Raw genomic sequence first — 14,433 nt, forward strand, 5'->3', positions numbered from 1 at the left:
AATTTACCTCAAGGAACATAGAACCATAGAAGAATCCATACACGTGTCCTTTTGTGATACTAATTCAATTCCCAGTGTTGTGGTAGAAGATGATACAGGTTGTGAAGATATTGTCAACCAGAAAGCCAGTGAAGAAAATCCCAAAACTGTCCCAAGTGAAGAACCTATCCATCCAAAAATGTATCATCAGGATGGAGGAGACATTTCAATTTTGTCTCCTGAACCAGTCAGAGAATCTGGAATAGACCAGATTGCTGAAACTCATAAAGGCAGATCCTTACCTCAAAGGCCTAGAGAATGAAAGTTTTTGAAGGGTTACCCCCGTGATTTTATCATTGGTGATCTTTCTCAAGGCGTGACCACTAGATCCTCAAGCAAGAAGCAAGTTGATGAACAAAGTAATGTCGCTTTTTGTCTCAATTAGAGCCTCTCAATGTAAAGCAAGCCCTTAAAGACCCCTCATGGGTTAAAGCCATGGAAGAGAAGCTTGCTCAATTTGAAAAGAATGGGGTTTGGACACTTGTACCCAATCCTAATGGTAAGAAGGTACAAAGTGAATTTTTAAAAATAAATTGGGTGAGGATGATAGTGTTGTTCGTAACAAGGCTAGATTAGTGGCCCAAGGTTATGATCAAGAAGAAGGTATTGATTTTGATGAGTCTTTCGCCCCGGTAGCAAGAATGGAAGCAATTAGGTTGCTTCTTGCCTATGCTGCCCATAAGGGTTTTAGAATGTTTCAAATGAATGTTAAATGTGCTTTCCTTAATGGCTTTATAGATAGAGAAGTATTTGTGACTCAACCCCTCGGTTTTGAAAATAAAGAATTTCCAAATTATGTTTTTAAAATTTCAAAAGCTCTTTATGGGCTTAGGCAAGCTCCAAGAGCTTGGTATGAAAGGCTTAGTGCCTTCATGTTAGAAAATTACTTTCAAAGGGGTACCACCGATACTACTTTATTTATCAAAGTATCTAATGATGATATTCTTCTTGTTCAAGTTTATGTGGATGAAATAGTGTTCGGTTCGGCCAATGAAACCTTGTGTGAAGAGTTTGGAAAACTTATGACTAGTGAGTTTGAAATGAGTTTAATGGGAGAATTAACATTCTTTCTTGGTCTCCAAATTAAACAAACTCCTAGTGACATTTTTATTCACCAAGAAAAATATGCAAAAGAATTAATCAAGAAATTTGGCCTTGAAAATTCCAAACCAATGGAAACACCTATGCATCCAAATACTAAACTTGAAAAAGATGAGAATGGCAAAGATGTGGATGAAACACGGTATAGAGGAATGATAGGCTCACTTATGTATCTTACTTTCTCAAAGCCGGATATTGTTCAAAGTGTGGGTGTATGTTCAAGGTTTCAATCTCACCCAAAAGAATCCCATCTTTTAGCCATCAAAAGAATCATTAGATACATTAAGGGAACATGTAATTATGGCTTATGGTATCCTTGATCTATTAATTTTTGTGCAGTAGGATTTTGTGATGCAGATTATGCGGGAGATTGGGTGGATAGAAGGAGCACATCCGGAATGTGTTACTTCCTTGGAAGCTCACTAAACATGTGGTCAAGCAAGAAACAAGGCACAGTTGCTCTATCCACGGCTGAAGCTGAATACATATCTGCCTCTGCTTGTTATTCTCAATTAATTTGGTTAAAAACTCAATTAGAGGATTATAAATTGAAAATCAATAGTATACCTTTATTTTGTGATAATATGAGTACAATAAATATTTCTAAAAATCCTGTTCTGCACTCTAGAACTAAGCACATTGAAGTTAGATATCATTTTATTATAGAACATGTGCAAAAAGGTACTATTGATATTCAATTTGTGAAATTCGAAGAACAATTCGCTGATATATTCACTAAACCTCTATGTGAAGATAGGTTCTATTCATTAAGGAACAGTTTAGGTATGCTAGATTTAAGTTCTATGGAAAAATTGGGATTTTATTGATTCTATTTGTTTTTGTCTCTTAGGTTGGAAGGAGACAAATCTGGGAAAGTAGTGAACAAGCCAGGAAACAGGGGGAGACTGATCACAATCGTTTTAAACTTGAGCCCAACCAAAATCTTTTTTATCCACTCCATGACTATGGCCCATTTGATTTCTTCATCATTTTAAAAATAATTTATGGAGGTTATCACATCATATCTTTATAGGGGGAGTTAATGTCAAATCAAACCTTTTTCCCTTACTCTCTCCCTTGATTCAAGGAAAAGATCTTTCAGTTATTTTTTAATTTTAAAAAGATTTTCTTGATGATAACCGCTCCATTAAATGCCCATTATTCTATTAATTCTCTCTCCACTCAGCATTAAATGCAATTATAACCTCTCTCCACTCTCTAATTCATTCGGCCATCCTTTCATCTTCTCACCCTCTTCTTCATCTTTCTATCATGAAAAAGAAGTTGGCACCTAGGAGAAGTAACCGAACCCCTTCCTCCAGAATTCCCCCATCCTCTTCTACTCCCCAAACACACACCCATATTCACATACATTCTGCTTCATCTTCATCCCCTTCACAATCTACCGAAGCCATGAGAAGAAAAGTAATTGCTCAGAGAACCTCTTCTCGCAAAAAGGTTGGAAAAGAGAAAGAACCTATGGTCGAAGAAGAAGACGCTTCACAATCCTCTCCACCTCTGTCACCTCCAAGGTGATCAACCCCTCATCCATCTAGCCGAAGCTCTCAGCGTCCAAAAGAATATGTTCTTCGCAACACTAGAGAACCACCAAACTTGGATTCTCTAGACTTCAAGAATAAGTTCAACAAGAATCACTCTCACTTTGATCCGGCACGGTTCAACTCTTGCGCTGCCTACGAGTTCCATGGTCAAGTTCTGGTCAACCATCAACTGTGTGCCTCTCACATAGTGAATCTGGAGACTCTGAGTACAAAAGGAATTGACTTCTCTACTCTGTTTGATAATCTCAAGTGGACTCCATTGTTCAAGATTCAAAAGCCGGTTTATCCAAACCTAGTTCGCGAGTTCTACACGAACATGATGTACCATGATGAAGTGATCCATTCGTATGTCAAGAAGGTTCATCTGACTCTGAACAGAGAGACAATTAGTGCTGCCTTAGGGTATACAGATGAAGGAGCCACAACATATATGTCAGGAAAGTGGGACTCTCAAGTTGGCATTTCTTATCAGATAGCCCTAACTCAGGTTTGCGAAAATTTCTCTGCGCTGGATGGTACTGTTCTGACTCATAAGGCTCTTGGTCCAGTAAGAGCTCTACTTCATCGCATTATTAACCACATTCTGATGCCATAAAGCAGTTCCTTTCAGAGAGTAACAGTTTGTGATACCCTAGTTCTCTTTGCTATCCTTACTTCTTCATCTATTTCATGTGCTTATTTAATGGTGCATCACATATGGGACTGTGTACGTAGTGATAAGAAGGCAAATCTACCTTATGGTATTTTTCTCACATGTATCTTTGAATACTTTCATGTTGATTTAATCAATGAGCCTGTAGAAAACAGGGTTTCTACCATCAAAGGAGGCAGAGTTTCTGGAACCGGGAAAGGAAACAAAGGAAAAGGCTCGATGCCAGCCATGTCATTTGACAGTGATCTTGAAAGTCGTCCTTCTGAGCCATATAAGCTTGCTGAGTCACTCAAGGACGTTGTAAATGAGCTTTCACATATGTCCAAACTGATGGCACGTTCCTACAAAGAAGCTCGTAAGCAGGCTTACCAAAATGAAAAAGATTGGAACAAATGTAATGAAAGGATAAATCTGCTCCTCCAAAGCTTTGAAAAGGATATGGCTCCATCCGACAAAGACAATGATTTTTCTGACTTTGATGCCTAATTGTTAGGCTCACTACTGCCCATTTATGTTTGAACAATTTCTAGTTTACTGCTCTTTTGGTTTGAGTACTGTTTTTTTTTTTTTTTGTTATTGGTTGACTGTACTTGGATACTCTGGACCTTTTTATTTTGGTTTAAACAAATATTTTGCATTTTGGCATGTTATTTTTCATTTGTTCTGCAGGACCCTCATTGATAACAAAAGGGGGAGGAATTAAAAAGAGAAAAAAAACAAGGTTGAATCTGTTGATAACTGGACAAAGACTGAAATCTGAATGATTACTCTTGTGCTCTAAATTTTTGATTTAATTTCTAATAATTATTCAATGGTTTATGCTCTGATTTATGCATTATCAAGTTTTGAATTTTTGGTGCTCTGATACTTTTTGATAATTTCTGATCTGATATGTTGGATGAACTTTATGTTGCTGGATAATTTTTGTTTGATTGAATATTTTGACTGCAAATATTTTTTAGGAATTATTTGTTTTGAGCATGTTGAGTTAAAGTATGCTAAGTCTTGGTTGCAATGTACTCTGTATTCAGGCATACTTTATGTTTATTTGTTGAGCAAGAAAAATTGGTTAGAAGATAACAAATCAGGTTTTGTTTATCTTAATACATATGCTCAAAAATTAAAGTGTTCAACATTTTTTCAATGTACCATATGTTGAATACATTTTGGAATGTATTAAGCTTGTTACAGGTAATGCTTCCACTGATAAAAAGTGCACATATTAAGGGGGAGCTATGTGACAAATGGAAAGGGAGAGGATTCCAAATATTCAAGGGAGTAATTTTGCTTTTAATCCTTAACCTCTTTTTAGTTTTAACAATGTTTATCATCAAGGAGAAGATTGTTGATTTTGGAAAACTTCAAATTATTGTGATGATCAAACATTGTTAAAAATATTATTTACAAAATTATTAATTTAATTTTTGGTTATTATTAACTTAATTACCAATTAGTTGTTTAACAAGTTTGTTGAAGTGTGCAGATTTTGTTATTGGGTAAAAAGAAAATTAAGCCCAATATGATGACAAGGGTCAGCCTTTGCAACAATAAAGTCAAACAAAGTGGCTGTGAATTATTTTGATGCTAAGCTAATACTCATTGGGTCAGAGAAATAATGAGAAGCCTAAAACAATTTCCTTTTGATCCAACAAAAAGGTTGGTCCGAAATTAAAAGAAAAGAGAAAGGAAATGGTGCATGCTTCCCACGGTTACCTACTCCCACTTTGGAATGGAATTCAAATTTCGGTCACTTTACTGACAAGGAAGTAGCTTGAAGATGCAAGCTATCAGAGGTAGAGGCAGAGAAGCTATGAAGAAGCAAGCAGCCAAGGTGATGATGGCTCTTGCAAAAAGAAGATCCAAGGTATGGCGTGGCTGAGATCTTTACCACTAAAGGTAAGATGTGGTGAGAAAGCCTCAAGATCTCCATACCTAGAAATGGTTGCAATCCCTTTCGGTCAGAGAAAAAGATCCCTGTGGTATGGCTCGTTTCTACTTTTTGTTCATCCATCACAGAAGGTAGCTACCGTAGCTACGTGGAGGAGGAAGCAGAAGTGGAGCAGAAGGAGCTGTCAAGGATCAAGTGTTCATCAAGGGTTAGAAATCTTTCTTGGTGACCAAGTCAAGATGGAAGGCTCAAATTGATGAAGCTTGAAGAAAAGGGATGAGAAAGAGGTAATTGCATGTTGGTTTTTGCTTTCGGTTCCCTCTCTCTTCTCTCTGTCCGAACCGGTTTTGGTGTTGAAGAAGAAGAAGTTGGCTCGGTTGGACCGAGTTTCAACCTTGGAGGCTTCCTGGTGCGGTATTTGTAACCCACTAACTTACCAGCAAGTGCACCAGGTCGTACCAAGTAATACCTTACGTGAGTAAGGGTCGATCTCACGAGGATTGATGGATTAAGCAACAATAGTATTTGATAGGCTTAGTTAGACAAACAGAAAAGAGTAATTGAGAGTTCAAAAGCATTAAACAATAAAGAAGAGTTTGAAGATAGGCAGGTGAATAAGTTGGGAGTAAAATATTGAGAAGACAGTTAAGGTTTTAGAGTTATCTATTTTTCCGGATTAACTTTTCTTACTAACTATTTTAATCATGTAGGATTTAATTTATGGCAAACTATATGTGACTAGACCCTAATTCCTTAGACCTTTCTAGTCTCCTCTAAAATTCATTAACTGCCAATTCCTTGGTCAATTAATTCCAATTAGAAGTTGCATGATCAAATTCCAGTTTGCATGCCACAAAAACTCTAATTACCCAAAAATAAAAAGATTATATGTCACGTATCCTGTTAAATCCAGATAATTAAAATTTAAGAGAATATGTTTTCAAGATGTTGTTCAAGTAAAGAGCTTTTTCAAGTTATACAAGAACTCAAATAGAAAGAGGGTCATACTTCCGTTCCACCCAAATTCATAAGATAAAGAGCGAAAACAATTCTTAAATTATAAATCCATGCATAAATTAAAATAGAAAAAGCAATAAAATTAATCCATAGAAATAGACAGAGCTCCTAACCTTAACAATGGAGGATTATTTGCTCATGGTTCAGAGTAGAAAATAAGGATTCTAATAAAATGTATTTTGGTAGTCTGGGATCAGAATAATATTGAGGTGGTATCCCCCTATTTATATCTAATCCTAATTAATTTAAAATCTATCTTTAAAACTAAAATAATATCTTTTCCTATTTTTAAAATTTGAATTTAAATTAGAATTAATTATAGCAATCAGCAAATCTTCAATTGATGGATGGGGACCACTTGGCTTCACTAGGATCCACACCTAACTTGGGCTTGGTAGCATGAATTAGAGTTTAGTTGAGTGAAGCTGCACCTAACTTGGGTTTAGTGCGCCTAACTTGGGCTTTAGTGCACCTAACTTGAAGTGGGCAGGGCCAATCTCACGTATTGTTGTTGTGTCTTGCGCCTAACTTGAGAAATCTCAAGTTAGGCGCAGTCTTGGCAGTGAGTTCGGAGAAGAAGTATGGACTATTATATATCGTTGGAAAGCTCTAGAAGTTAGCTTTTCAACGCAACTAGAATCACATCCATTGGACCTCTGTAACTCGAGTTATTCAAGTTTGAGTGCAGAGAGGTCAGGGTTGACAACATCATTCGCCTTCATCTCTTCTTCTGCAGAAACTCCATCAAATCCAGCTGAATGCTACCTAAAATAAATAGAATTGCACAAGAATCAAAGTAGAATCCATAGTGGCTAAAAGATAATTAACTTGATTAAACTCAACAATTTAAATGCAAATTCACTAGGAAAATATAGGAAAGATGCTCACGCATCACAACACCAAACTTGAATTGTTGCTTGTCCTCAAGCAACCAAAACTAATATAAGCTTAGGATGTGAATTTGCATGAGAATGAAAGTTCGATTAAGCCCATGTCTCTTCTTATAGTGGGGTTTACAACTGCAAGCCTGAACAGTTTTGGCATCTCACTTTATCCTTTGAAGTTCAGAATGATTGGCATCTATAGGAACTCAGAATTCAGATAGTGTTATTGATTCTCCTAGTTCAGTATGTTGATTCTTGAACACAGCTACTTTATGAGTCTTGGCCGTGACCCTAAGCATTTTGTTTTTCAGTATTACCACCGGATACATAAATGCCACAGACACATAACTGGGTGAACCTTTTCAAATTGTGACTCAGCTTTGCTAGAGTCCCCAGTTAGAGGTGCCCAGAGTTCTTAAGCACACTCTTTTTGCTTTGGACCACGACTTTAACCGCTCAGTCTCAAGCTTTTCACTTGACACCTTCACGCCACAAGCACATGGTTAGGGACAGCTTGATTTAGCCACTTAGGCCAGGATTTTATTCCTTTTGGCCCTCCTATCCATTAATGCTCAAAGCCTTGGATCCTTTTTACCCTTTGCCTTTTAGTTTAAAGGGTTATTGGCTTTTTCTGCTTGATTTTTTGTCTTTCTTTTTCGTTATTTTATTTTATTTTATATTTTTTTCGCAAGCTTCGTAGTTTTCACTGCTTTTTCTTGCTTCAAGAATCAATTTTATGATTTTTCAGATTATCAATAACATTTCTCTTTTTTCATCATTCTTTCAAGAGCCAACAATTTTAACATTCATAAACTTCACTATAAAAAATATGCACTGTTCATGTCATGCATTCAGAATCACAGAAAATACCACCACATTTATGTAAATAAGACTATTCTTCAATATAGACCCACTTTCTCATGCAATATATCACTCCTGTATTTTTTTTATTTGAATTCAAGCTCAGTGAGTAATACATGAGACATCTTTTCAGAATTAAAGCAATAGGGAAAACTAAACTAGTCCTAGGACTCTAACTAATAAAGGATCATGCAACAAACAAAGCAAAATAGCCGAAAACTGAAACATAACATTGAAAAAGAGGGGAGGAATAAAAAATAAAAGGAACTCAACCACCTTAATTATCCTAGCGGTCGTTTTATTCTTCAGGTTGTGCTCCTCCGTGAAGATGATTCGCCTCCCTTTGGTGCCATAAGAATAGACAGAAAACCTATAAGCGAAGCGTCAACACCAAACTTAAAGGTTTGCTTGTCCTCAAGCAAAGAAGAACTGAAAATAAAAAGAGCCAAATATTAATATGAAAGAAAAAGGAAAGGATAAAACAACAAGAGAGAATTAGGATTGGGAGAGGGAGGAAGAAAATTAAAACTGAGCAACGGAGGCGACGTGTACGCGTATGCGTGGGTCGCGGAATTTTCTTAGTGACACGTCAGCGTCAGGCACGCGTCCGCGTGCCTTGGGTTTTGCGTGATTCGCGCGAAGCCAGCCGCGCGCACGCGCAACTCTCTGTTCGCATGGATAGGGAATCAATATTGGCATACGACGCATTCGCGTCATGGACGCGCACGCGTCGATGGCCGTTTGGTCAAATGACGCTTGCGCATCGTGTGCCAATTTTTTTTTGAGGTGTTCAGTTCCTGTGATAAAATAGCTGCATGATCAGAAAATTAGTAAGAACTTAATAAAAATCAAATAAGTAAGAAAACTACTACTACTAAAAAAATAACTAAGGATACGAAATTATTGGGTTGCCTCTCGACAAGCGCTTCTTTAACGTCACTAGCTTGACAGTCAGCTCCTCTAAGGAGGAGGATCATAGGGGCTCAGCTCTTCACCCCTTACTTTGAACTTCTTTCCTGTGTCTCCATAAATTAGCTTAATATGCTCCAGAGAGATAATTCTGTTTACTGTATAGATCCATACTGGGTTCTTAGTCAACACCACTTTCATTCCTGGGGAGAAACCTTTAGTGGGGATCTTTTTGTTTCTCTATCCCCTGGGTATTTTCTTCTTTTTGGGAACCTCCTCCTTGGTGGATGATGCATTCCAAACACCAAACTTAGGTTTGATGTCAGGAGGAATTTTACTGATTGTCACTAAATGAGGTTTGAGCTGCAGACTCTGCTGTGCATCATCAGGGGGTTCTTGAAGATTTGGATCAATAAGCTCAGCCTGTATGCACCTCTCTTCTTCACCTGTTGAATGTATATCTTTGAAGACATGAAAGACCAGTTGCTCATTATGCACTCTAAGCACTAATTCACCCACTTTTACATCAATCAGAGCTCTTCCAGTGGCTAGGAATGGTCTTCCTAGAATTATAGAGGCATTCTCATCCTCCCCTGTATCAAGAATTACAAAATCTGCTGGGAGGAAGAACTTACCCACTTTGACCAAGATATTCTCCACTAATCCGTATGCAGGCTTCATGGATTTGTCCGCCATCTGTAATGCTATCTTTGTGGGTTGTGCCTCTTGAATCTGCAGCTTCTTCATCACAGACAAGGGCATTAAATTGATGCTTGCTCCTAGATCACATAACGCTTTCTCAAAGGTTGTGCTCCCAATGGTGCATGGAATTTGAAAGCTTCCTAGATCTGGCATCTTCTTTGGTAAGTTATTATGAATGATGGCACTGCATTCTTTAGTCAGGACCACTGTCTCATCTCCCTTTAAAGGCTTCTTCTTTGACAACAGCTCCTTCATGAACTTGGCATAGAGAGGCATTTGTTCCAAAACCTCAGCAAAAGGAATATTGATTTGTAACTTTCTGAAGACTTCCAAGAACTTTGAAAACTGCTTGTCCTTGGTCTCCTTTTGAAGTCTCTGAGGATATGGCATTTTAGGCTTGTACTCAGGAGCCTTTGGCAATGTAGGATAAGTGTCAAGAGAGTCTGGGAATGGGTTGTTTGCACGCTTTGGAGGGGCGTGCTCCACTTCTCCCTGCTTCTCCTCTGGAGCTTCCTTTTCAACTAGCTCTTCATTGGCCTTGGTCTCAGGTCCAGCTACTTTACCACTTCTCAATTGAATAACCTTGCAATCTTCTCCTGGGTTCACCACTGCATCCTCTTGAAATGTACTTGCAGACCTCTCAAGTATTTGCTTGCTCAGTTGACCCACTAGCACCTCTAAGTTTCTAATGGAGGCTCTGATTTCCTGCATAACTTGTGCTTCCATACTTGCCACTTGTCCACTTATCAAGGTGATAGCCTTGCATTCCTCTCTTGGATTTGGAATTGTGTTATCAGGAAGGCTATTAGTGGTCCTCTGATCAATTTCAGTGACTTTTGTGGCTAATTGACCCATTTGAATCTCCAGGTTCTTGATGGATGCTCTGGTTTCCTGTCTGAAACCTGTCAATATTGCTTCCAAATCATTGTTCTGCTGGAAACCACCCTGAGAACTATTGTTGAAGTTCTGATGTCTCTGAGGTTGGTCCCTCCATCCAAAATTTGGGTGATTTCTCCATCCCTGGTTGTATGTCTTAGAATATGGATCATTGTTGGGATTCCTAGGACCACTCCCCATGTAATTCACCTGTTCAGAAGAAGGTTGAGCATAATCATAATTATCATTTTGCAAAAAATTGCCTGCCATGTCATAGGAGATTTATTGTGGTGAATTTTGTGTGTTAATAGCTGAGACTTGCATGCCAAAGACGAAGGAACCGCGGCTGAGCAAACAAAGACGACGGACGCCAAGGTCGAGGAAGCAACCGTGATCGGTGACAGCAAACAGGGGTTGAAGATTTGGAGCACGAGGGACGCTAGATGACGGATGGCGAACTTTGAGTGCGACGGACGGCAATAGTATGCCACTCCTTGTGGCGGTGGTGTAGGCTTACAGTGCTAGGGTTTTGTGGTTGGGTTTGGGTGATTTCTCTGACTGAAAGAAAGAAACGGAGAAAGGGAGAAAGAAACGAATGAGCTTCCCTTTTTTTGTGTAAACCGGCCTGGTTCCGGTTCGATCCGAACGGTTGGTTTTTGTGCGGTTCAACAATTTTTTGCCGGTTTTTTAATTACCAGTTTTATATGCCTGCTCGGTCTGTTAGTGTTATTAGTTTGCGGTTAAACCGATCTGATCGACCGGTCCAGTCCAGTTTCCAGGTTTATTGTTGAGAACAAAAACCGCTATCAATTAAACATCAACACATTTTGCGTTCAATAGTGAAGTTGCAATATTTCATCTTTTTATTTTATATTGTTATTAAAATTAATGGAAACAACATAATACTACCAAGTTAAATGACAATATTAGAAACAAATTAATGAAAACGGCTTTACTATAAAGTATTAATAAAATAAAATAACAAACACTATCGCAGTAAAGGAAAACATATTACAAGTTTACAACAGATAATCACAAAAAAAAATTTGGAAATTGAATTATGGATGGTTGTGGTACTTTCAATCTATTATTGCTCATAAAGCCACTCAAATTCAATATACCCCAAAAAAAATTTGAAAAATAATAGCTAACCTCTGTAGACCAAAAAAATTTCCAAAATTAAGTTTCAAGTATAGTACTTTAGAAGTCTCATCTTAGATCAGTAATGGCAAAAGAAATATAATGCATATTAGTAAATGTAAATGGATCTTAGTACCTTTGGACATTTTGGCCCTTCATTGACATTACTTGATAAAGGTCTTATAATATAGTCCACATACTTTTTTACTACCTAATAAAGGTTGCTAGAATCACATAAAAGAAATTTATCAAAACTGCGATCCACAGCAACACAGGCAAATGCCTTATTGTTAACAGACAACGATCTCAAATCCGTCAATTGACCAGGCTTTAGCTTGGGATAAGCTGAGTACAGGTATGAAGTAATCAAAAAATCTAGCACAACATCTCCAGGAAACTCCAGACGCTGCAAAAAAAGAAATGTCAGGTTACAACAGATAAATAATCAGTGTCGTAACGGAGTTCTCAGATTTATAGAGTACAGAAATAGTTCCTATCATAACTGAGATATTGGGGTGTACAGTAAAGGATCCTTGCCTGGTAGCAACCTCCTCCATGCTTATTGTTACAAGGATGCACAAATGGCTGAAGAAGCAGATCCTTATGAATGAAGTGATATCCCAACTTATCTTCGAGGGAAAGAATGTTTATACATCAGCAGAGAGAGGACTATAGCCAACACTTCCTCGGCAAACATTAATCAATTGTGAGGCTATAAAACCAACTTGTATGCCAAGCCACGTAAGAAATACAATTGCAGCTTTAAAGTCACTGTCAACTATAAACGCTCTGACCAAAGCTTCAACTGCATCAGCAATTGTTTTTATATATAGCCAGTGGTGATTTTTATTGCTCTGGATTTCATTTGAGCTTCCTTGCTCCTTAACAGAAGTTAAACATGATTGTATACTTTCTTCCGTTTCATTGTTGCAGACTATCGGGCAAGGACGGCCAAATGCGTAGAATTGACAGGGATCAACCGCCTGATCATGTATATAGACCTGGGATTATAAGGCAGGAAGGTAGAGATAAGTTGGTAACAAAATTAGGAATTCTAAAGCTTCTATCAAGGTAGAACACACATGAAAAGCAAAGTTACAAGCCTTCTGTTAGTTTCTATATTTTCACCCTTTCAGACTTTCTACAATTTTTCAAGACCATTTATCCTTGTTAGTACTTCCAAGTATGGTAATCTTTTCTCTGTTAAACAAAGGTTTCATGTCATCAAAGAGAAAAATTAGGAAGATCCAAATCCCACAAAGCATGTCTTTTATCTACTAGCCAATTTTAGCATATATTAAATTATTTGACAGCACATCTAGTGACCAAAATTAGTTGCCCTGTATATCATATAAATTCAAAGGAAAGGAGAATCCAAAATAATCAATTTTGCTATATAGGTATTGAATATGTTGGTTGAAACTTGAAAGTGTAACTTCACCTGCAAATTGCGTTTAAGAGCCAACTTATACAAATTGGAATTATTTACAACATTAGAACGCCTTGCAGTAAGGTCTCCTTCATGAAGACTGTCATGTGTGAGGAAAAAATGGCGTGCAACAGCAAATTTGAGAAAAGCATCTCCAAGCACTTCTAGTCTTTCAAGCGAAAACCGTTCCTAACAGTTCTCAGTGTTGAGATCTTCAAGAATCTAGTAGTTGTCACAACTGTTAGTAACTCTAAACCACGACATTCTTCCACACAGTACAAGAACAATAGCAAATGAAGGAAATAGAATATAATACTTATATATCTATAAGAAGTACCTCTGGCCTTACTGTATGGGAGTTAATTTCAGCTGCCTCTGGGAAGAATGGAGACAGCATTTGCTTGAGTTCAATAGCAACCAGTAAGTTTCCAAGACGATTCATAACTGAGGGTAGCAAAGATATGGAACTACCCATATCCTTCAAAAAACCCACAACTTTCAGTTCGCAAAGCTCAGGAGGCAAATCAACAAAGAACTCCTCCAGCTTCTGTGGCTCTGTTATTGACAGTTAAAATTACAATAATGAGAGAAAAATCCGAAGACAAAAAAAAATTCAAAATCAAGACATAAAGTTCATAGTCAATATGAAATTCTTAAAAATGCCCAGGCATGTCATCATGATCCTTCTCTCCCTACCAACAATGGGAAGAGACAATATGGAATATTAGATATAGTCCTCCTATTGGGACAAGTATCGGCATTGCAAAAACAAAGTCATCAATAATCTAAGATAACTAATTAAAGTTACTTAAGATTTAAAATGATGGAAAGTTTAAAGGAATCTCATCCTCAATGGCTTATGGTTTTTGGTCAACCAGTTCTCGAAATCACTAAATGAAGAAAAAAAAGGTAGCCTATGTGTGGCAAATCAAGAATCATAGTGGAAAATGATGAGACATATATCTTAGTGTCACCTAAATAATTTAGTCAACAACAGCTACTAATATTCAAGGAAATGCATATTACACACCTTTCCCTTCTTGTCAAAGGGTAGACTTCTGTGTTCAATCATCTCTTGAGGTAACTTTTCAACATTAGTTTCATGAAGAATGGAGATAACAGATGAACCTTCATGTTTTTCAATTCGAAAAACTTCATAAGGTGCAACCTGTTGAGAAAATAAATAAATAATAATTTTCTAGCTTACTCATTAAACTAAAGCATATGAATACAGATAATTGTAGGACATACCTTGGTTGTGAAACCATTAGCCCAATTCACTTCCATGTTACCATCTTCGAAACCAGTAACATTCCCAACACATCACAGGAAAGGATTATCAGGGAACTCATCTACACAATAAACTTGGTTCC

General features: G+C 37.5%; 1 protein-coding gene across 1 annotated transcript; it reads right to left on the bottom strand.

Moving 5' to 3' along the window:
- Positions 1-11,842: 11,842 nt before the first annotated feature.
- Positions 11,843-13,535, bottom strand: LOC107609831 (dicer-like protein 4). The gene is made up of 4 exons (XM_088494492.1): positions 13,398-13,535; positions 13,073-13,249; positions 12,285-12,632; positions 11,843-12,037 (listed from the first exon to the last, which is right to left on the bottom strand). The coding sequence occupies exons 1-4, from the start codon at positions 13,533-13,535 to the stop codon at positions 11,843-11,845; spliced, it is 858 nt and encodes a 285-aa protein (XP_088350618.1).
- Positions 13,536-14,433: the final 898 nt, after the last annotated feature.

The sequence above is a fragment of the Arachis ipaensis genome, chromosome B7 (assembly GCF_059453495.1).
Source record: "Arachis ipaensis isolate K30076 ecotype BB chromosome B7, ASM5945349v1, whole genome shotgun sequence".
Classification (NCBI taxonomy): Eukaryota; Viridiplantae; Streptophyta; class Magnoliopsida; order Fabales; family Fabaceae; genus Arachis; species Arachis ipaensis.

Bases quoted from the DNA above. Each gene is read 5' to 3' on its own strand.
- LOC107609831 (XM_088494492.1), bottom strand. From the start codon at position 13,535: ATGGGTAGTTCCATATCTTTGCTACCCTCAGTTATGAATCGTCTTGGA. The intron at 13,250-13,397 runs GTACTTCTTATA...GAGAACTGTTAG, and splicing joins CCCATACAGTAAGGCCAGAG to GAACGGTTTTCGCTTGAAAG. The intron at 12,038-12,284 runs GTATAAACATTC...CTTTTTTTGCAG, and splicing joins ATAGTCCTCTCTCTGCTGAT to CGTCTGGAGTTTCCTGGAGA.